General features: G+C 54.3%; 4 protein-coding genes across 6 annotated transcripts; 1 reads left to right on the top strand and 3 right to left on the bottom strand.

The window, feature by feature from the left end:
• Positions 1-286: 286 nt before the first annotated feature.
• LOC129587281 (protein artichoke-like) lies at positions 287-5,555 on the bottom strand. Of its 2 annotated transcripts, none has more exons than XM_055480944.1 (4): positions 5,422-5,555; positions 2,681-4,161; positions 2,175-2,602; positions 287-1,737 (listed from the first exon to the last, which is right to left on the bottom strand). In XM_055480944.1, exons 1-4 carry the CDS (start codon positions 5,475-5,477, stop codon positions 544-546), a joined length of 3,159 nt encoding a protein of 1,052 aa, XP_055336919.1. In that variant the 5' UTR covers positions 5,478-5,555; the 3' UTR covers positions 287-543. The 2 variants fall into 2 exon arrangements, with proteins under 2 accessions (XP_055336919.1, XP_055336920.1); XM_055480945.1 differs by lacking the exon at positions 5,422-5,555 and adding an exon at positions 4,924-5,052.
• A 288-nt stretch (positions 5,556-5,843) lies between these two features.
• Positions 5,844-8,443, bottom strand: LOC129587283 (serine/arginine-rich splicing factor 1-like). 2 transcript variants are annotated; one of them, XR_008690325.1, is made up of 6 exons: positions 8,210-8,443; positions 8,037-8,127; positions 7,015-7,265; positions 6,763-6,935; positions 6,299-6,694; positions 5,844-5,985 (listed from the first exon to the last, which is right to left on the bottom strand). XR_008690325.1 is itself a non-coding variant. In XM_055480948.1 (5 exons), the coding sequence occupies exons 1-5, from the start codon at positions 8,274-8,276 to the stop codon at positions 6,395-6,397; spliced, it is 882 nt and encodes a 293-aa protein (XP_055336923.1). In that variant the 5' UTR covers positions 8,277-8,443; the 3' UTR covers positions 5,997-6,394. The 2 variants fall into 2 exon arrangements, 1 of the variants encoding a protein (XP_055336923.1); XM_055480948.1 differs by lacking the exon at positions 5,844-5,985 and having other exon boundaries at positions 5,997-6,694.
• A 1,421-nt stretch (positions 8,444-9,864) lies between these two features.
• LOC129587280 (mucin-4-like) lies at positions 9,865-17,774 on the top strand. Its single transcript, XM_055480943.1, has 7 exons — positions 9,865-11,606; positions 11,848-11,966; positions 12,193-13,645; positions 13,746-14,599; positions 15,572-15,625; positions 15,813-16,510; positions 16,575-17,774. The coding sequence occupies exons 3-7, from the start codon at positions 12,247-12,249 to the stop codon at positions 17,461-17,463; spliced, it is 3,894 nt and encodes a 1,297-aa protein (XP_055336918.1). The 5' UTR covers positions 9,865-11,606; positions 11,848-11,966; positions 12,193-12,246; the 3' UTR covers positions 17,464-17,774.
• A 125-nt stretch (positions 17,775-17,899) lies between these two features.
• LOC129587363 (uncharacterized) lies at positions 17,900-20,809 on the bottom strand. The gene is made up of 3 exons (XM_055481075.1): positions 19,895-20,809; positions 18,570-18,725; positions 17,900-18,512 (listed from the first exon to the last, which is right to left on the bottom strand). Exons 1-3 carry the CDS (start codon positions 20,647-20,649, stop codon positions 18,059-18,061), a joined length of 1,365 nt encoding a protein of 454 aa, XP_055337050.1. The 5' UTR covers positions 20,650-20,809; the 3' UTR covers positions 17,900-18,058.
• Between the last annotated feature and the right edge of the window lie 577 nt (positions 20,810-21,386).

Raw genomic sequence — 21,386 nt, 5'->3', positions numbered from 1 at the left:
ATACAGCCAGTGCCGCTCTACATTCTGTAGCCTATAGTAAGTACTGTAGAGCGGCACTGATACAGCGCCAAAATCAATATCTGACAGTACTTTACATAAAGATATCATCAAATACAAACACTCGGATTGTGCATCGTAATCATCTTCGATTGATGAACCGTCGTCGATCATGCGCGCTTATGCACTCTTCCCGTCTTTCGCCAGTTAACCAGTTGACCGGTGAGGAGTATAATGAAAATTCGATAAGCAATTACTTAGTAAATGTATGATTGATGAAATAAATACATTTATATTAATTTTTAAGTTTATTTCCGTTCTCCACTTTGCGAGGATTCGCACATGACACCGAACAGTGTCGAAATAAGTGTCATTCAATTTTGCACCAGCATCGAGATCAGCAATAATCAAAACTGTGCTAATCCATTGGCCACAACAAAATGAAAATACCATGCCGAATCGCTTACCTATAATCAAGGAAAACTAATAAGGAGGTCCATAAAAGGCAAGCGTTCTAACAGCGCAGCCGACAACGCCCACCGGATGTCAACATACACTACGCATAAAGAAAGCAACAGTGAAGAGAGTCATTAACGAGAAAGCAGACAGCCGTGCGGCGTCCACACCAGCCGCCCCGCTGGCGGCGGCGGTGTCGAGGGAGGCCAGCTGCACCAGCTTGCAGGCCGGCGAGCCCACCGCCCGCCCCAGGGAGTCGAAGCTCTGGACGCAGGCCTTGTAGGTGGTGGAGAAGGAGAGGTCGGGCACGGCGTACTGGCTGGTGTGGTAGGGCAGGCGCGTCTTGGGCGCGTGCACCGACCGGTTGGCGTACTCCACGTTCAGGCCGAAGCTGAAGATGTCCCCGGCCACCAGCGTGTCCCACTGCAGCAGCACGGCGCGGCCCGCCCGCACCGCGCGCAGGTCCAGCACCGTCTTGGCGTCCAGCAGCTTGTCGATGGCCTGCCGCGACGCCTCGCAGTCCGCGCCCAGGGCGGCGTCCACGATGGGCGTGGCCGTGCCGGCACACACCGCGTCGACCACCACCGGGTCCCGCCGCCGCCGCAGGTGCTCCTGCAGGCCCACGGCGCGGCAGTCGCAGAAGATGCTGACGTTGCGGAAGGACAGCGAGCTGTTGTCCTGGTCCAGGGACAGCAGCAGCGAGAAGGGCACCGAGTGCAGCAGCGTGTAGTCCAGGTTCAGCTGCTTCAGGTCGCAGTTCAGCCCGGCGTCGGAGAGGATCTCCAGGGGGTTGCGGTCCAGCAGGAGGCGCTGCAGGCGCGGCATCTTGCTGAAGGCGTGCACGCTCAGCTGCTTGAGGGCGTTGCGCGACAGGTCCAGCGCGGTCAGCCAGGGGAGGGCCGGGGCGCCCAGGATCTCCTGCAGGAAGTTGCGCGAGACGTTGAGGACGGCCAGGCGGTTGACCGCCTCCTCGAGGTAGGTGGGGAGGACGCGCAGGCGGTTGCCGCTGAGGTCGACGCTCTCCAGGAAGGCGTTGCGGTCGAAGAGGCGGCGCGGGAGGGTGCCCAGGGCGTTGTCGGCCAGGGACACGCGCCGCACCGAGTACAGGTCGTTGAACACGTCACCGGCCACGTCCGTCAAGGCGTTCCCGCTTAAATCCACCGACGTCAGCGACTGCAGACCGCGGAGCAGCTGTGAGTCCAACGCCGGCAGCCGGTTGCCGTCCAGACGCAGTTCCGACAGCTCGGCCAGACCGTTCAGCGCCGTCTCGTTAAACCGGACAATCTACAACGAGATACGCGTAAAGCAATAAGTACTGTAATTAAAATCAAACAAAAAACTATTTAAAACATTCAAAAAACAGTTCAAAACGTTATTTAAGAAGTAGCGAAAAAGCTACTTATTTATTACTTACTTAATAAATTATAAAGGCTTTATTTATGTTTACCCAGCGACATAACAGTCAATCAATCCACTACGGCCAATACTGCATAATTAAGAATTGAAAAAACACAATTACTTAACAAATACTATATTTATTATATAATAGTGACATACACCTGCGAAATATTTTTAAATTAATGATAAATGTAGATTTCAAAAAATCAGATTTATAAGAAAATAAAAAATTAAAATATAAGAAAATAAAATTACAACAATATGAAAATGCTAAATAAAATGTAATATGAATGAGTAATAATATTCGATATGAGAATGCGTACTTGATTGGTGTCCAAATAGAGCTTGCGCAGTTTGAGCCCCGCAAAGGCGTCGTAATCGACGCCGGCGATGCTGTTCTGGCCCAGATCGAGGTGCTGCAGCGTGACGCGGTTCTGCAGCTCCTTCTTGGGCACCGCCCTCAGGGCGTTGCCGCGCAGCTTCACCGTCTCGATGATGCCGAGGTGGGCGAAGGCGCCCAGCTCCAGCTCGCTGACGTTGTTGAAGGACAAGTCCAGCGTCGTCAGGGGGATGCCCACGGGGAAGCTGGAGCCCTTGATGCTGCTAATGGAATTGTTGCGGGCGGAAATGATCGCCAGACTGCCCGGCGCCTGGAACAGCTCAGTGACGAAGTTGTCGTCCACTTTGATCAGGCGCAGACTGCGCAGTTTGCTCACAGCGAACCGCTGGAAATTGGAGATGTTGTTCTTACCTACAAAACAAAATAAAAATAACAGTAACTTATAATACATAAATGAAATAAAAGTACAAAATAATATTATCCACATACTGAGGTCCGCCTCGAGGAGGCTGTTCATGCTGCCGAAGGTGGAGGCGTCGACCGCCCTTAGGAGGTTGCTGTGCAGGTACAGCCGCTGCAGCGACAGGTAGTCCTTGAAGCTGCCGGGCATGACCTCTTGCAGCCCGTTGAAACTGAGGTCCAGCGTCATCAACATGGGCAGCCGGGGCATCTCGCCCGGCGACACCGTGCGGATGAAGTTGTGCGACAGGTTGAGCGTCATGACGCCCAGCAGTCCCGAGATCTCCATCAGCTTCAGCTTCGAGATGTTGTTGTGGCTGAGCTGCAGCTGCTGCACGGCCGGCAGGAAGCCCAGAGCGGCCGCCTTCATCTGCGATAAATTGTTGTTGTTCAGGTACAGCGCCGTCACGCCCTGCAGGTCGCCCAGGCCGCCGGCCTCGATGCTTGTCAGGTTGCAGAAGGCCAGCGAGATGCTGCTCAAGTTCTTCAGCCCGTCCAGCGCCTGCCCACGGACGACGCTCAACGCCGGGTTGAAGGAGAAGTCGACGGTGGCGATGTGGAAGCTGTTGGTGACGAGACGCGAAGGCACCTCCGTCAGGGCGTTGTGGCTGAGGAAGAGGCCGACGAGGTTGAAGAGGCCGGCGAGGGTGTCGGAGGGGAAGGCGGTCAGGCGGTTGTAGGATAAGGTCAGGTTCTGCACGGCCATGCCCATGGGGAAGAGGCCGGCGGGGAGGCCGGTCAGCTGGTTGTGGTCCAGGAAGAGGTAGACGATTTTTAAATTGGCGCGGAAGGCCCCGCCGTCCACGTCGTCCAGGCGGTTGAAGGCCAGGTCCAGCGTGTAGAGGTTCGTCAGGTTCTGCAGATCGGTGGCGGAGACCGTGGAGATGTTGTTGGCGCTGACGTTGAGGACCTGCAGGCCGTGCTGGTAGCCGAAGCCCAGGGCGGGCATGTGCTGCAGGAGGTTGGCGCCCAGGTTCAGCTGCGTCAGGGCCGACAGCCCGGCGAAGGCGCCGGCCTCGACGCTGCGCAGGAGGTTGCCGGCTAGATTGAGCTCCTGGAGGGACACCAGGCCGCGCAGGAGGTCCCGCGGGACGCTGGCGATGCGGTTGTAGGACAGGTCGAGGACGCGGAGCGCCGGGAAGGTGCCGACGACGGGCGGGACCTCCTCCAGGAGGTTGCCAGGGAGGGCCAGGCGGGTGAGGTGGGCGGCGGAGGCGTCGAGGATGCGCGTGCCGACATTGCGCAGTTGGCTGTTGAAGAGGGTGACCTCGAGGAGGGTGATGTTGCCCACCAGGTTGGCGTCCCACACCGGGATGACGCCGGCGCGCAGCTCGAAGATGGCGATGCGCGTGCCCTGCAGCAGCTGCAGGCGTTTGGCCAGCTGCGGCAGGTTGACGCCGGGGCAGGCGATGCGCAGACCGCGGATGATGGGGGTGCCGCAGAGACAGGGCTTCAGGGCGTCCAGATCCAGGGGGCAGCGCGGCAGGCTGGGGATCTCGCTGAAACACATCCTGACACACAGACACACCACGATCAACCAGGACAAGAACCCTCTTGACGGCGGCATTTTTGCACGCTACCACGTGAAACACTTGGGATATATGCCGCAAAGCGTCTTAATTAAATGGACGGCGCATCGCTATCCGGTTGTGTAATAAAAGACTACCGCCTAAATCCATTATATGACTCATTCCGAAGCCGCTGTACAGCGGACAGTAAGCGAAATCCAGTATGATTGTTACTAAAGATATAATATTATGAGGAAGAGAAAAGAATCCACTATAATCATAAGGAAATACGGAAGCGGACTGGAGACGAAAATCACGTTGTTATCATGGCCATAATTTCTGCCACACATGAGAACTGAGAAGCTCGCGAAATGAATTTGGCCTAGTAAGCGGCGTGAGCGGCTGCACGCGGTCGCCGTTCGGCAAGCACGCCAACAGTCCACCCACGGAGCCCGCGGCTAATATCTGGCGCAACGAGAACAACCACCGGTTGCTTATCATCTTCTGTATTGCGCAGGTACCAACTTACTACTGTATCTAGTATCGCCGTAATATAACCACACTCGCAGTGAATCCAACACAGCCCAGAACGCTTATGACTGTGTTATGAAACGGTTGCCAATTTTTTTGCTCTGCATACCGCCATACCGGCAATAAAGGCAGCGCAGTAGCAGTCTGTAACTGTCTGTTCATGGACGAGCGCATCCGTGCGTCTAATTAGCGTATTACTATAAGTAAGTATTACAGCACTCTCACGAGTCTCACCTGCCAAGTCATCTGGGCCAGTACACATTACACATGACATGCATTCTGCAGCAATTTCTGCCGACGATGCTGCACTCCAGTCCGCGTTCCACCACAAATAATCTCTGCCTTCCTTTACGATGGTCCAGTGGCCGGCACGTAAATAGCTACTGGATGCGGTTGACTACATAATTAATTTCATCAGTAATGAGGAAATCCATTCGCCGAAATTCCATAGTAACCTCTTACTAGCACCGTGGCACAGTGCCACTCTAATCCGAGTGCCGGTAATACTACTGTAATTAAGTAATGCCGGCAGTCAATCTAAATTCTAAACGGCTGCACATAAACTGCCCGATACGTAGCAGTTGCGTGCCTGGCCTGTACGCTGCCAAAATGTCTCAACACGCTGTATCTGGCTGCTACTAGTTACTACCGGACACCGGTTCTCACGTTCCCTTAGGAGAACGTCTTAAGGGTACTGTGCATAACACGCCTATTCCATTCCTCCAGCGCTACCTGCTGAGCATCCCTAATTCCGGCGACGAAAGCACTTCCGCCAGCGGCCAGCCCATCCACTGGACCAACAAACAAATCCCCGCACGGCGCAACGAGCCACACTCGTTGCCAGCTAGCACAACAATTTAATTCCTGACCATCTCTCAGTCCCATTCCCAATTTCCCATCCGGCCACAATTAAGGCCACTGCCAGTGCCGATCAACAGCCCTCCACAACCCAAATAATACAGAATAAGCCGGCAAAATATAAGTGCAGTCCCTTCGGTGACGGTAATTAACACCACAACACCCATCCGGACCGGGGCAGCCAATCTACACAAGGCTTCCTCCCAACACTCCACTATTCAACATCCAGCAACATTTACACCCCCACTCCATCATAATAACCGTGCCTGTCCTAGTCGCTCCTAGCGCAGAGCAGAGCCACACAGCAGCCACGAGATAGGCAGCCAAACAGAGAACGATAGATAGATTGACAGCACGACAAGAGCGCTCCTTAATAAATAACAGGCCAACAACAAGGCGGATCCTTAACAATCCGTCCTCCATCCCGTTAACGTTATTCTGGCAAAAAGCCAAAGGCATATATATTTAACAGCAATTACAGATTACAGTTACAGCGGCTAGAGGAAAACAAATGAATCATGCATGCAGCTCAAGAATTATTCCAATACAGTTATCCCCACATCGGGAACAGGAAGAGTCAAGAGGAGGTATGGTAGGTCGGATCGGCGCGTACGGCTCCACAAAAATTAATGCCAAATAACGACTACACCACTCACGTTGCGCATCTCAGAAACGAGTTAAAAACGAATAGGGTAACCAATCGAAATGAATACACTGTACCACGAAAACACGCTACGTACAAACTACGTACGCTGTCGCTGCGAAATGAAACTAACAAGTGCGGCCTGTGTGCTGGATGCTGCTTCCCTTCCCTTCCGCTCCGCTCCGTTGCGGGTGTGGCCAGCCTCTAGTCGCGTTCCGCCGAGGCACTGCGGCTGCGTGAGGCGGAGCGGCTCTTGGAGCGCGACTTGGAACGCGAGGCCCGCGGCGACGCGGAAGCGCTGCGCTCGCGGCGCCCTTCGCCGCGCTCCTTCCCGTTGCCGTTCCCGTTGGCCTCCGGCGAGGCGCTGCGCTCCCGGCGCTCGCCCGAGCGACTGCGCCGACGCGAGCCCGACCGCGAACGACTGCGCGAGCGCCCGCGGCCCGACCCGCCGCCGCCGCCCCCGTTGCGCTCGTCGGCGCGCACGCGGATGTACGCCGTCTCGCCCTGCAAGGGAGAATAACAGCTGCTGCAACAACATGGCCAGCAGTGTTAAACAAGTGAATCACAGTTACCTCGTGCGAGCGGAACTTGGTGTCGTCCAGCTTGCGGATGGCGTAGTCCATGTCCTCCTTGCGCAGGTACTCCACGTGCCCCGTCCCGTCCTTGTTCACGTCGGCGTAGCACACGTCGCCCGCCTCGCGCATGTGGTCCTTCAGGTCCTGCCAGCTGCCGGACGACGGCAATCCTGCAAATGCACCGCAGAAAATGCGCCTTCGTTAGAATGACCCATGACGCTAATGCGACGACGCTGTGCAAGCACGTACCGGACACCAGGACGCGGTACTGCGAGCGGCGCATGGTGCTGTCGTAGCGGTTGCGCGTCGTCCCGTAGCCGCCGCCGCCGCCGCCACCGCCTCCACCACTGCGGTAACCACCGCCGCCTCCCCCGCCGCCCCCGTCCCGCCCCCGACTGAAGCCGCCGCGTTCGTCGCGGAAGGAGCGCGGGTACTCCACGCGCATGCGGTAGCCGTCGAAGTCGTAGCCGTCGCGACCGCGGATGGCGTCCTCCGCGTCCCTACAGTCAAGGCAACATGCAAACGATGCACTGCAGTTTACAAGTACGGCTACTTAAGAACTCTACGACCACATCGACGCTCAACTGGCGAAAGATTAAATCATCCAAATACTTCATCGACAAGTTGACTAGTAGAAACTAAACTTGTTCTATAAGGTTCTGCACAAACAGGTAAATTCTATCGCACAATTTTGAGTACATCATACATTCAGCACGTTGAAAAAATAATGTCCCATTAAAAACAACAACCGCGGTACCTGGGCGAGAGAGTAAATACTCGTATTGAGCAGCTCAATACAAAACAAAATAATATCTGTATTTATACTTTATAGGAACACGTCGCTGCTGAGTGCTGTACGACAGTACGAGTATTTGTGCTGTAAAGTGTCAACATAAAATTCATCATAACATTACTGATAATGATATTTATAATTTATTCAAGGTTAAATTACTGCTATTTTTTCCTCCAACTGCATTGAAATAAACTAGAATAATTCTCATTATCGCAGTGAAAAGCAACACGATCGCCATGCAAAAGGTAAAGACGCCAGTGTAAGAAACGAAGTCAGCGAAAGTCGCCGTATCGTGATCCAAAACTAAAATACTGAAACCCCTTCCTAATGATTCTAATTTCTATGAGCAGATTTGCAAAGACTCTGTCCTTCGGTCATCAGTCTGTGTAAATGTTTGAAGAAAACGAGCAGCAAAAAGCCAGCAACAGCAGTCTGCAGCGCAGGCAAAGCGAAGAACCAGCAGGAGTTCGCTGCTTACCGTGTGTCGCCGAAGTCGAGGAAAGCGAAGGGCGGTCCCTTATTTGTGCGCAGGTCCAGGTGCTCGATGCGGCCGTACTTGCGGAAGATGTCTGTGGCAGCCAACAAGCACACAGTGTCAGCAAAGGCTGCCATCTTGACTAAGCTGCGTCAGCGTGGCATGTCAATGCTTACCTTCCAGGTCCTTCTCTCTGACATCGGGAGGCAGATTGCCCACGTACAAACGAGTCCGGCTGCCCATTCTGGTCACTTCTTTTCACCTTCAACGACAGTCTCCACAATCGACCCAGTTAAGTACTGTATTCAAGTAGTCAGCAGCGTACCGTACACAACTTGCTGCAAAATACTGCGGGAAACGAAATTAATAGTTCTGATAAGCAGGATATCCACATTCCACGCCACTCTCGTATCTGAGACTGAGAGCGGTGCACGACGCTGCTGAACTGAATCGATCTGATGGCGATGCACGCTCAAGTGGCAGCCACCTCGGAGTAACGGACATCCGACACAATGCAGGATAGCGTGGCGCCGTGGTTACGCCTACTTCCGGTGGACTGGCATTGGCAGGTAAACCTGGCAAATTCCCGTTATTTACCTCGCATCTTACTATCCTCAGTGCCTCACTCCTCAGTATCACTATGCTGTATGAATACTTACTATTAAAATAATTTATCATTATCAGCAGGCTATAATTCTGTGCGGTTTGCAAGATTTGTGAATTGTCAAATATGCCGACTATGTAACATGTATCAATACTGTAATAATTATTATAATATAATATAGAACTATCAATAATTATTATTATCCATACGCGAAACTGTACAGCGGCATTTTTGACCGCTTTTTGCTGTGACTGTAGCAACTCACAGCAATACTTAATCAATAAAAGTTAATCGGTGCTGATTTAATTTTATTATTACAGATGCAGGTGAGTAGTGGGTTAGTGGCAGCTACTGGCACAATGTGTCAGTACGACTGTACGACCACGCACCCGTACTTGTAGTTGTTTATGTTATATTATTATTATCACAGAAACAACCAAAATTATGTAAAACGCGATGATTCCATTAAAGTGCGTCAGTGCACAAACATGCGATTCCGTTCTCAATTATTGTTAAGAGGCGTTAATTCACACGTCCACGCTACCGGCTGCACTACATTGTACACGGTACTGCAAAGTGCAAAGTGTGTACAGTAGGCATTAGACCACACTGTACTGCGCAATGCCCTGCACTTCCGGTTCCTTACACACTAAGTCACACTGGCCTGTGTAATCTTTCCCGAGGACTTGTTATTTTACGGGATTTACTTGACGCGTGCATCGTTAGTGACGTGTGAGACAAAACAGCAGCTCGTCTCTAGCGCCGCTCATCAGCTCATCTAGCGCTGCTAGTGTGCACCTGTCTTCTGCAGGCCTTTGATTACATGGCTGCAGATCGACTCAGTACGGTGGAGATTCTCTGGCTGACAATCATGATATAATGGTGATTTGTAATAACTGAAGACTATAAGTGGCTAAGGCTGTGTATCGAGTAGGCAGCGATTTAAAGTGTGGAAGCCGGCATATGCATGTGCAGATATCTGCAAGGACAACAATCACTTTGTCCCGTCATCGCTGCCGTTACGTTGCGTTCATCGCCCTGTCAGCGTCCCTGTAGCTACCATCAGTTCCAATGCCGCGAATCGAATGGCCATCCTCTCCGCATCGCATCGCCCGAGTCGCTGCTGACGTCAAGTGCGCGTGTGCCTTGCCGTCTTCCCTGTACAACACTCTGGCCCCGCATACAAGTTTGCTTCCGGAGCGATGATGGTGCCGTCACTGCCGCGCAGGCTGCGGGGGATGGCAATCATGGCAGGCAACGACAGGCACTTGTTCGCGACCGATCGACAAACTACAATCACGGCCAGCAGAGCGTGCTGCCGCAGCTGCGGGCCAGACTGCAGCGCCAGAGCCAGCGCATGCAAAATGCATGCTGCGGCAGCGTTATTCCGCTTAAGTAAGCGGGCCCAGCCAGAGCTGCGGCAGTGTTTTTTATTGCCATAACTTTAGCTTAGCCCAGCTGCTGGCAATTGCCAGCGCGCTCTCCGCTCCTTGTGCCGTTGTGCCGTTGTGCCAGCCCTGCTCGCTGCACAGTCTTGTGGCAGCGCCGGCCTTTCTCCTCCTGGATCGGATCGGTCGGATCCGAGCCAGCTGAATATCTACATATCTGCACGGCACGCCATCCCTCCCCATCACTCACCACTCTCCAGCCCGATCATTCGAACGCGATCATTCAGAGTCAGCGCCTTGCTTGCACTGCCTTCCTGCGCCGAGACGCGTGTACTGCTGGCACTGCCGAGCCATAGTCACTATACAGTACAAGCAGTGATACTGACATGTGCGTGCGGCCGCAGCCTGATCACCTGCTACAATATCCATTGCCATACGAATACGAGTGGATGTATATTTATTGCGGTTGCTTTTGTCAAGTTATCGAGTGATGGCAATTGCAATTGGATGCAGGATATAGTTTATCGATATTCTCTTGTTGCTCTTGCCATGAATATGAATATGATAGCCAGCCGGGCCCGGCCGCTTCCGCAGGACTGAATTGATGCAGCATCACGCGGCCGTTGACTAAAGTAAAGCCCAGCAAGTAATGCGCTACAACTACTTGCCCGCGACGTGCACATGTGGGCAGAATGAGCCAGCGCAGTGCACTGCGGCGCAGTGCGGTGCATTGAGCCATTGACGCGGCTGCAATCGACCTTCAAGGAACTGAACGGCTGCGATTGACAGGCCTGCTCTGCTCGCGTATGGAGATTCGGGAGCACTAGCAGGCTGGGCACGGTATAATTGGGAAGAGACAGTCGACTCACTCGCGGCTGCGCAATGCAATGCAACGCCTGATGCACGTACAGCAGCAGCGCCGAGCGTTGCCTTTGTGTACCATCTATCGCATTAAGCAGCTTACACTTAATTGAAGGGATCAGCATTACTTAAGCCCGCGCAGCTTCGTGCCTTCTTTACATGTATACAGTGTGTGGCACCGGCGCAGATAATATCTCGCGCAGGCAGCGCCGTCAACGTGAATGAATGCCGATGATGGCAATCTTCCCTGACAATGTCAACTCAACCTTTGATACAAATGTCAGCGCGGCCCTTGACTGGCCGAGCCAGCATCCTCAGTAAGTGCCTCATTAATCCCTCCTAATCATCCCTTTCAAGCCGGGTCGGGCACAACGGACCGGGACGGAACGCAGCGGAACGGGACGCCGGCGCGCTAAGCCTCCAACAATTGGCTTGTTCAGCGGCCATTGTTCAGCGGCCGCGAATTGCGTATTGCTTCGCGCGCTTCCCAGCCGCAAACAATCTTATTATAGGCTGCGCGTGCTGGCAATTGGCTGTCTTTATGGCGCTGTTTGAGCCTCGTCGAGAGCGATTAATGACGCCAATTATTCGGCTATGATCAACATGTATTTCTCCTGTCGGCACATGTACACGCCTGCATTTTCACATCTCTTCCCGAGCAAGGATAACATCCATCGCCAATTTATAAATTAGCATCCAGTGTTAGCCAAATATGCGCAGGTATGTCAATTAGCGCACTGACTGTTGCAACCGGCCGCTAATTATCCTAACTTAACGCGTTCAGCGACAACATTGTACTTCCGGTGTCGCACATAACTTTTACCGAAACGCAGCAGTGCTGCAAACGGCGGATTTAGCCGGCGCTTTGGCTACAACGTACTGTATTTAATACCGAGCACTACTCTGTTGACTTAGCATATCGAGCGATGTAAAGAATCTCACTTTTTGATCCATTATTCAGTCCATTATTGGATGTCGCCACATCTACAAGCCCGGACGCCGTTCATCATTTTCAAAATATCTTTATGCGGCCATACTCGTTGTGCGCTCTGAGAAATCGCCCACCGCGACGTTGAGCGGGTGAGTTGCCGAACTGCAATAAGAAGCTTATTGACAGAATAATTACATGAACATATTGCAGACTTTGTACATCCGCGAAGCTTTTTATAAGAAGCTATAATTATACTATAATGAGCAGTTTGCGGCGGAATGATTTATGGGCCCAGTTGTTTCCTGCGCGATTTTTAGTACCGCGGCTGCCGCATACCGGCATAATTACCAATTTACAGAAAACTCTAATCTGTAGGGAACGCACTGCACTTGCAGTACGTGGACAGCAGCGTCACCTCCCTTGCGGCTGATGACAACTCGCACCTGGCCAGAGCAAGAGCAGCATGCAGCGGCGCCCGCCTCTCTCCTCACCGCGACGCCACTTATATACGGGAAACGCCAACGCACCGCTCCAGCGGAATCGTCCAGCGGGCAGCGTGTTCGCCGGCTCTCAGTGAAAGCCTTCAGTGTCGACAAGCACAGATCTAGAGAAGCGGCGATTACGGGTTCCGCACACCGTAAGCGGCACGAGCCGCAGCTGGCGCTGACCAGCTCCGTCCATGCAGCCGCCAACGACCGCCACGCATTCAGCCTGCCGGAAACCATCCGTCCGCGATGGCAGTGGCGGCGCGGTGCAAAGGTCAATAATAATCCTGTTGCTGCAACCGGATCCCTGCCGGCTGATGATGAAAACCTGCGTGCCAACAGCAACGTAACTAGACATGCCCCGCATTTCCGGCGGGCGCGGCTCTTGCGCGTTCGCATCCGGCGGGGTCAACAGCTGCAGAGCACCGCTGCTACCCGCGCTGCACCGTGGGAATACATGTCGACAGTGCCGGCTAACGCTGCAACTACCGCCTCATCTCTCCACCGTCCGGCGTCCAGCTCTGCCGGCAACAGCGACCGACCCGCTCTTTCCGCTCGAGCCGGTCGCGACAATCATCCACGCCGGCTCCTGCGCAACCGCTCCACCAATCATTCCTCAACCCCCATGCCTGTGCCTCTGGCGCCACCTCCGTTGGCACCTCCCACACCACCGCTGCCCGCGTTCCCGCTGAGCTCCGACACCGCGACGTCCGCGCAGACGGCGCTAATCATCGTGGGCACTGGCATCGTGTTGGCCCTGCTAGTGGTGCTGCTGGTGTGGTTGGCGTGCCACGTGACTAACAAGCGCTATCAGCGCCGAATGCAGGCCAAGGAACAGAAGCGGCTGCTGCCCGTTAGCACCACCGTCGTGCCGGTGGCCGTGGCCCGACAAAATGCCACCGTCGAGTCCGCGCGGCGGGACGATACGCGACATCCGCCAGCCGGATGTTCTCGGGAGGACCGCCAGCAGGCCACCTCTTCCCGGCGGCCATCGGCGCGAGTCCTGGCCGTGGCCAGTTCGTCCGGGTCGTACGATGACGGCGCTTACACGGGACCCAAACCGGCCGTCACAGTGACGTCCCCGTCGCCGACTCCCGTCAAATCCATCCTTCGCAATCAGCAATCGCCGCCCGCCGGTCGGCAGGCGAAACTCGAAGACGAAAGCCCCGATTCAGACGAGGCCGATCTCCTTCGGCAGCCCTTGCTAGCCGATGCCGGTAGTGAACAAGCTGCCCACACGCCCGATATTGTCGCGCGAATGGCAGATATTTCCACTGCTCAAGTGATTCACCATCCCCAACCGGAAGTATCGGATAACGATGCCGAAATGCAGGATGACTCAGGTAAGCGCTTAATTCGGTTGCACATCGAGAATTATTCTAGTTAGAAGAGCAACGGATTTCCGCAGAGGCGTGTGTTAATGATTTCTGATCAATTTTGTAGTTGGTGCCTTTTTCTCCGTTTCCCCGAAAATCGAGGGAGAAGGACGGTACGCGTACAGCCAGTCGGCCGTCTTCTGCAAAGGTCAATCACACCCGCTGCTGCATCCGCATTTCCACTCGCAGTCCAGCGAAGACTTCCCCATCACCATCAACTTCCCGGTATCGGTTTCCACCGACACGCCGATGGCGCCGGATGCCGGCACACGGCTGAGCATGGAGAATGCGGCCGCTCAGATCGAAATGCTGCAGCAGGAAGTCAGCGGTGTGCATTCAGCAACGCACGAGACACCCGGCGGGGCGTCGATGCAGCGAGACATTTCCGGTTTGAGCGACACGATTCTGCCCACTCCCTGGCCCCCTCCCGGCCTGCAATCCAGAAATGCTCCGGCAAGCACGCAGGCACCTGCTTCAACCGATACACCGGCCTCGGCGCCGATTCAGCAGCCGACAGTCGTCTGCCGCGAAACAGTCACCGATCCCTGCATCGCGCTGTGGGAACTGCGCAGCGCCCTGGAGAACAGCCCGTCGCCGGTGTCGGGGGATGACCGTGTGGCGCAGACGCCCATGGCCATCCGCCTCTTCCCCCTGGTTCCCCCCGCGGAAGCGGGTGCTGCGATGGAGTGGGAGGAGGCCGGCAGCAGCGGCCAGCGCCAGCGGCAGCTGCTGGTCAAGCGGCTGTCCTCCTGCACCACCACCGACGAGTGCTACGCCAGCACGACGACGCCGGTCAGCGACGACGCCCTGGCCACCGCCGTCGCTCTGCAGCTGCAGCGGTCAGTGGCCACGGCGCCGCGCCACCACTACGCCGAGATCTGCACGGCCTCTGAGAGCGTTTCCGCCTGCAGCACTGTGCCGGTAAGTAAATCCTGTAGCAGCCTACGCAAATAGCATTATGACTCGAAAAATACTTTTCAAGTACTTCAGCTTAAAAGCACATCCACACTAGCACCAGTCTGGCTGCCTCAAAGCACACAGGCTCGCTTCGAGTCGCATAGCTCCTAAGGCAAATGTGCAGTTTCCTTCAGAAGTCTTTTTGCAGTAAATCTCCTTTGTTATAGTACTCAGTTTGTACATACCTGTGATATTTATTAAAGGTCAGTATATGTTTTCTTCAAAAGCAAAGGTAACCGGTATTTCTTTGTAAAAATCACATTCCTGTGAATCCTGTATATGATTACTGATTTAAAAGCACTGAGCTGACAATTTTAAATCAAGGAAATGCAGGATGCCTGCGACATTTGAAGCAAATGCTGCCGCTCAGTGTGGCAGCGTAATGCCAATGCACCTAGAAAGTTTTTGAGAGTTTCCGTTCCCGATTTCCGCCACAACAACTTACAGTTTGTCGATTGGAAGCGGACCGATGCAAAAGCACTGATCTGCCTCCATGAATCAGAGGAAAATGCCACTTACATCGAGCGTGAGACAGTGCGAGTGTTAAACAGGCAGTAACGAAACAGGAGAATGTGGTTGCTTATTAGCCGTGGTACAGATAATTCGCATCCCTTGTTCGTCTATGGCACATATGGGAATTAAATGCTATGGGGTGAATTGCACTGTTTGGATCAAGTAGTTATATAAATACGCTCCGTTCCCAACGCATGTCGCTTTCAAGGTCAAATTCAAATGGTACTGATTGACTAGCGATTAATTGGAAAGGTCATCAATTCACCCGTATGCATTTAAGGAGCGGCAGATGTCGCATGCTCTTTTCTTAGTGACCTTTGGATCGTGTGATGCGAACTGAAGCGGCATTAACGGGTCCATTCAAAGCGAATTAAATCAATAAATTTAATGATAATAACTGATTGAATGATAATATTTTCTTAGGTCAGCCTGCTGACGTCTCTGACTTCCTTTGAATCCAACACGCCTTCCGAAGAGGTAATGTGCGCATGCAGTCCGCTTTTTATCTGCCTTGAATACGCGTTAGACGCATTAGCGAGTGAACGGCGAAATGCAGTTAATCACCGGTTAGATAGAATGCTTTCCGCGTAAGCGACACATACAGACGCGGCGAAGCGTGCCGGTGTGCGGGAGAGCGTTGTTAATCGGGGCTTTGTTTCGGCAGTCATTCGACGCGTCCAGCTGTGCCCGCGCCATTGAAGCCATCTTCGACGAACCGAGCGATCTGCCGGTGGGCGAGCAGAAGCCGAAGCCGCCCGCGGCGACGCACCTGACTCCGCCGGTGAACACGGGCGGCCGCCAGAAGGTGCGCACCATCACGCGGCTGACCTCGCAGCAGAAGCGCCAGAGCTTCAAGAAGGCCCACCGCTCCGCCGTGCAGCCCTACCGCACGCCGGCGCCGGCTAGCGAGGTCCGCGTGGCAGCCTCCACCTCGGCTGCGGCGGGCGGTCCGATGAACTACCGCGCGGTGGACCCCGTCGACGCGCTGCTGCTGGAGAACACGCGGCTGGCGCTGGCGGCGATGGCCACGAGCGAGGTGACCCAGGCCGTGACGACCATGTCTCTGGAGTTGACCTCGATGCCGGTGGGAGATGCCGCAGCCAGCAGCACCGGCGACAGAGCCGGCGCCACGTCGCCCAGTCGGCTGCAGCTGCAGCACATGAAGAGCGACTCGGGATACAAGTCGCAGTCCTTCGATGCCACCTGCTCGGCCGGGCACGCCGCGCAGCCACCGGCCTTCATGCACTCCTTCAAGAGCGTCCCGGTCTTGCCCCTGGCCGACCCACAAGTCCTGGAATCGGTCAAACTGCAGTCCTCGCTATTGGAGCAAAAGTTCGTCCCGAATCCGGCACCCAGAGACAGGTAAATGTCATCGGCATGATAAAGGTCACACTGCTTTTATTCAAACGAGCGTCTGTTTCTCTAGCCATTTGCAACCGGTGAGCGTGGTGGCAACCGCCACCCAAATGCTGCTGACCTCGTCAGAGTACGACGAGCCCATCACCGACTGCAGCTTCGAGCTGAGCGACGCCCTGCTGTCCCTGACGTCCTCCACCGACCAGGAGCGCAGTATCTCGCCCCGCCTCCCGCCCTTCCCGCCCGCCGCGCACCCCAGCCAGCCCATCCCGCTGCTCCTCCACCCGGCCACGCCCACCTCCCCCTCGGCCCCCAAGAGCCGCGACTGGTCCATCGACGCGCAGTCCGACCGGCTCTTCCGCGAGTTCTCCGGCCCCGCGTTGGCCGCCTCGTCGCGCTATACCCTGACGGTGGCTTCACGCAGCGGCATCAGCAAGCGCCGCGGCCGTGACCCGCTGTCCACCCGCAACCGGGACCTCCGGGCCGCCCTCAAGCACGCTGCGGCCGGGGGCGCCGTCGTCGGTCTCCTGTCGGCGTCCGGCGTCGGCAGCGGTCGGCGCCTGAAGCGCTCGCCCTTCTCGGCGTCGTCTTCGCACAGCGGCACGCCGGCGCAGCAGAGCATCGAGGAGACGGAGGAGGAGGGGCAGGAGCAGGAGCAGGACAGCCAGTCCACTTCCGCCTCGGCCTCCAGCAGCCACACCACCGCCTCGCACAGCACCGTCATCTACGTCCCCGGTGACCTCGCGGGTCCGGCAGCGGCCAGCGCCGAAGCAGGCGCCAGCAGCCGGAAGTCGCGCTCAGCCGGGCAGCCCCGCGCGGCGGAGGACCAAATGCCGGACTTCATCATCTGCTCCACGAAGGAGCAGCTGACCACGCAGATCAGTCTGCGCTCGCGGTCGCCGCAGCTGCGCCACGTGCCCATCATCAAGCTGCCGGACCAGGAGAGCGAGGAAGTCTGATGCCCGCAGTCGCGCTCAGCATCCTCGCTCGGTATTCTCAACAGCGAATAATGTGCCTCAACAGTATTACAATCAAACGTTTCCTTGTTTTCTTCGCCGACCACTAACTAGGACCGCTAATCTTTTGACTAATGCATCTTTTTCAAACCAAATCAAAATTTAGCGATTTTTGCACATAGTGAAGCGTATGCAGAGACGAGAGTGATTCGCTTCCGTTTTGCTGCTGCAAACCGTTGTAGAACCGGGCTGACTCAGTGCCTACCTGCAGATATATTGGTGTGTACTTCTGCATAGCGTTCCTAATTATTAAAGCCGAATGACTGACTACTGTGGCCGAATGCAACGTAATCGTTGACTTTTAGTAATTTGATTATAGATAATTTATTTCAACACATAACTCGCTCGACATAACCAGACTGCACAATTTTTTCCGGAGTCAAACTCTTGACACTTTATTGCCTTTTCCGAGGCGGTGAAAGGTTGCCGGCATATTTAACATGGACGCCGCAGCTAATATATTATGTAAATAGGCGGAATATTTTCTATGCTGCAAGCGAGACGGGACTGTAGCGATGTGCAACGCGGTTGATGACCTTTAGGGAACGGCTACCCTGTCGCTCTCCTTCATCCAGTCAAGGGCAGCACGGGCCGACAGTCGGTGCTGTGGATTGTACACAAGCAGCTGTTCCAGCAGTACCACCACCTTTTCCGGCCCGGTCGACCGGATGTGAGTCCTTCCAGGCGTTTCGCCGGGGGGCGCAGTGGCGGCACGAAATCGGGCGGCGATGGTCTGCGCTGGCTTCCGCTGCGGAAAGGCCACCTTCCCGTAGTCGGGGAGCCGCGTCATCTCCGGCCAACCGCGCCCACTGCTCAGCGGGTCACCTAACACGCTGATGATCAGCGCCAGCTGCGCAATGTCCGAGTCCAGTTGGCAGTCGAATAGCAGCCGGCCGGCGGTGAAGACTTCAAAGGTCACGCAGCCGGCGGCCCACATGTCCACTTGGCAGTCGTAGCTGCAGCTGCCGAAGAGCATTTCCGGTGCGCGGTACCTGTGTGGGTCAGGAACAGTCACAACTCGAAATGGACTGAAACTGGTTAAGCCTTACTGGCGTGTCCCGGCGGAACTGGAGAGCTCCGCCGCCGGCAGTGCCCGCGCCAAACCGAAGTCGGCAATTTGCAGTACTCCGTCCGCGTTGATGAGCAGGTTGTCCGGTTTGATGTCGCGGTGCACGATGTGCAATTGATGCAGATAGGCCAGCCCCCTGCAACAACGGCTTTAGAAAGGTCATGAGCTCATGGGATGTGCAGTTAAGGTTCCGTTAACGCGAAGTGGCTAGCAACTCGGTCCTTCTGCGGAAACGGGCATACCGTCGACGCGTTACACTTTTAGGCAAAACCGTAGCATATGACACATACAGAAATGATTTTTGTACTTTAAAATGGGTTCAGTAATAGTACCGCATTTGTTGTTACTGAGAAATCAGCTCTTAAAGTGAAAAATTTGAAGTCGATTTTTACAGAGTAGAGATGTGAAAAAAAATATTCTGAAACGGCAATTTTGTAGAGTGAAGTATTAGAAGCTTATTATACGGACAGAATTTTGATTGATAAAAAACAGAAAAAGAAAAAAAATCGGGGGTGCCAAAGAAGTGCTTGGGGCACCCTACCCCTGGATATTTCTGACCATATCTGCCGAACAAAACCCTAAACAGAGATTCTGTCCGTATAATAAGCTCAGGCTGCGGTACTTTATTTATTGCGATTTTATTCGTAATTTTTGGCAAACAAATGTATTCACAGCTGATTTTCAAAGTTTTTTTACGTTTTGTTCACTGTTAGCTTGCAAAAGTATACCTCTTTCACGGCTTTGGTGCCGGTACCGAGAGGTGCTGGCTGCCGCACACAAAAGCACATGCACATGTGGAGCAACGCAGAACAGGCAGGCAGCCATATAACATTCATGCAGACTGATGCAGTCATAGACACTAAAACAAAAGACCGCAATCAGACGGCAGATTTGCTTTTATGGCGTCTTTTGTTTCTCTTTCTTGTCAACAAGCTCAACAAAGCTGGATGGGGCAGTTGCAGATTTTGATCGCACCTGATTGCGATTACTTCAGTGCCAACCAGTGATGTCGGTGGCGATTGAAGGAATATGCCATCACTCACAATAAGCGCGGCGCAACCCATTATTTTGCGGTTCACCTTATGTGCCCCCCTCTACCACTCGTACAACTTTAATTTTTTGCTTGTTAACGAAAAAAGGTATACTCACTCCAATTATCGCTTTATGTAGTATAAAAAGCGCTCTGTAAGATGAGCAAAGGTAATTTTTGAGAATTATTTTGAAAATTCGCTAGCCACTTCGCGTTAAATTAATACGGGAAGGTCTTGATCGACACAAAAGTAAAACACATAAGTATATATGTACCCCATGAGCATTTCTACGCAGCGCCACCTTCCCGCCACGGTACGGAGGGCCTCCTGTTGGGCCACGGGGAGGAGTTCAGGCGTGGAAGAGGCGCGCCTAGTGTTGTCAGCATAATATCCGGGGCGTCGTGCCGGCGAAGCGTCGCCCTGCTTCCGGCAGCGGAGAATGTCGGCGAGGGACGCCGGCAGCCAGGGGAAGAGCATGTGCAGGCAGACTGGACCGCTGCTGCCGGGGCTGGCCTGCCACCAGTAGGCCAGCAAGGGGCGGATGTTGGTCGGCAGTGCACGCTTTTCGTCCCCACAGTTGGCGGCCAGCAACTCGTACACCGATAACTCGTTCCGCCAGTCGGGCTTCCGCCGGCAGTCGGACCTCCGCCTGGCCGCTGGTGACACGGCCGCGCGCATATCCCTGTCGGAGTCGTCGATGCCCGTTGGGACATCACTGGCGGCAGAGAATGATGCCATTGCTGCCGCAGCCGCCGCGTCCCGGGATGGCCGCCCTGGAGGATCCAGGTCTGTCGCGGGACGGGGCTCCTCCGCGGTCCCTCTGGGTGCCGGTTTGTCTGGAGGAAGTGGGGCTGTCGCGATCGCGCAGGGAAGGATTTTCAGCGCCATATCCTGTTGTCGGCTGTCGCAGTGTGCCCGGTACACCGTGGAGAAGGGGCCGGTGCAGTGCGGGCAGGATCCCACCTGCAAACTGCGCACTGCTTCCGGCCGCACGTCGCTATCAAGCGCGTGAAAGCTCAGTACGTTCATTACCGCCACTTTAACGTTAGAACTGGCGCCTCGTGTATCTGTATACCGGCTCAAAGATGCAATCCTTCGCAGGGGCCAGTTGTTGCGTAAAGCGGAGCCCTTTTACAAAAAAAGACCAGTCATGTTGTAAAGACAAAATTGAATCTGCCAGCCATCACCGCAATCTCTTATGTGACTGCTACCGCGTGTAAGTAGGGCACGGTGCACTTGCTGTACTGTATATATAGACGTGTATCATATACGGAAAAATGTACAGCGTAAGCAACAGAAACGCGCTGCATGTGGTGGCCTATCGATCCACCCAAATTTAACCGGCACGTTGCTGCTATAATATAATATTTATCGGCTGCTTCCGGTTGCCGTGCCCCGTTGAGCATCCCCTATCTCCTGTCTCCTTCTACATATTATAATATTATCTAGAAGGAGTGCTCAAAAGGTTATAACAAGTACACACGTACGACACAGTCATGATTATAATATCTACTCCGAATTTGCTCATATTGTGGCTACAATCTGTGCATAAGTTTTCCTACATTGGTCACCCATGTATTCTCAGTTTATTTCTAAATACGATAAACTTCTCAGAAAGTGATCGTCAAGGGTAAGATTTGGCTATGAAAAGGTAAGATGGAAAAGACACGGTGCGTTTAAGGTGTGATAAGAAAAATGCCAGCGGCTTTGGCAGTTGCACAGAGAGCTTGCAGAATTCAGCGCACTTCCGGTCGAGCAACTGCAAA

The sequence above is a fragment of the Paramacrobiotus metropolitanus genome, unplaced genomic scaffold, assembly GCF_019649055.1.
Source record: "Paramacrobiotus metropolitanus isolate TYO unplaced genomic scaffold, Prichtersi_v1.0 Parri_scaffold0000024, whole genome shotgun sequence".
In the NCBI taxonomy this organism is placed as follows: domain Eukaryota; kingdom Metazoa; phylum Tardigrada; class Eutardigrada; order Parachela; family Macrobiotidae; genus Paramacrobiotus; species Paramacrobiotus metropolitanus.
Note: the sequence above shows the minus strand (reverse complement) of the source record. Positions and strands in the feature narration are given on the sequence as shown.

What these genes read in the sequence shown, in the direction of transcription:
- LOC129587281 (XM_055480944.1), bottom strand. Translation starts at nt 5,477, where the DNA reads ATGGGCTGGCCGCTGGCGGAAGTGCTTTCGTCGCCGGAATTAGGGATG. An exon ending in GAATTAGGGATGCTCAGCAG is followed by an intron (nt 4,162 to 5,421) that starts GTAGCGCTGGAG and finishes TCTGTGTGTCAG; the next exon opens with GATGTGTTTCAGCGAGATCC. An exon ending in CCTCCTCGAGGCGGACCTCA is followed by an intron (nt 2,603 to 2,680) that starts GTATGTGGATAA and finishes TTTGTTTTGTAG; the next exon opens with GTAAGAACAACATCTCCAAT.
- LOC129587280 (XM_055480943.1), top strand. Translation starts at nt 12,247, where the DNA reads ATGACAACTCGCACCTGGCCAGAGCAAGAGCAGCATGCAGCGGCGCCC. An exon ending in CGAAATGCAGGATGACTCAG is followed by an intron (nt 13,646 to 13,745) that starts GTAAGCGCTTAA and finishes TCAATTTTGTAG; the next exon opens with TTGGTGCCTTTTTCTCCGTT. An exon ending in CCAACACGCCTTCCGAAGAG is followed by an intron (nt 15,626 to 15,812) that starts GTAATGTGCGCA and finishes TTGTTTCGGCAG; the next exon opens with TCATTCGACGCGTCCAGCTG.
- LOC129587283 (XM_055480948.1), bottom strand. Translation starts at nt 8,276, where the DNA reads ATGGGCAGCCGGACTCGTTTGTACGTGGGCAATCTGCCTCCCGATGTC. An exon ending in CAGAGAGAAGGACCTGGAAG is followed by an intron (nt 8,128 to 8,209) that starts GTAAGCATTGAC and finishes TGGCTGCCACAG; the next exon opens with ACATCTTCCGCAAGTACGGC. An exon ending in CCAAGTTCCGCTCGCACGAG is followed by an intron (nt 6,695 to 6,762) that starts GTAACTGTGATT and finishes TCTCCCTTGCAG; the next exon opens with GGCGAGACGGCGTACATCCG.
- LOC129587363 (XM_055481075.1), bottom strand. Translation starts at nt 20,649, where the DNA reads ATGAACGTACTGAGCTTTCACGCGCTTGATAGCGACGTGCGGCCGGAA. An exon ending in TGCGTAGAAATGCTCATGGG is followed by an intron (nt 18,726 to 19,894) that starts GTACATATATAC and finishes CCGTTGTTGCAG; the next exon opens with GGGGCTGGCCTATCTGCATC. An exon ending in AGTTCCGCCGGGACACGCCA is followed by an intron (nt 18,513 to 18,569) that starts GTAAGGCTTAAC and finishes TGACCCACACAG; the next exon opens with GTACCGCGCACCGGAAATGC.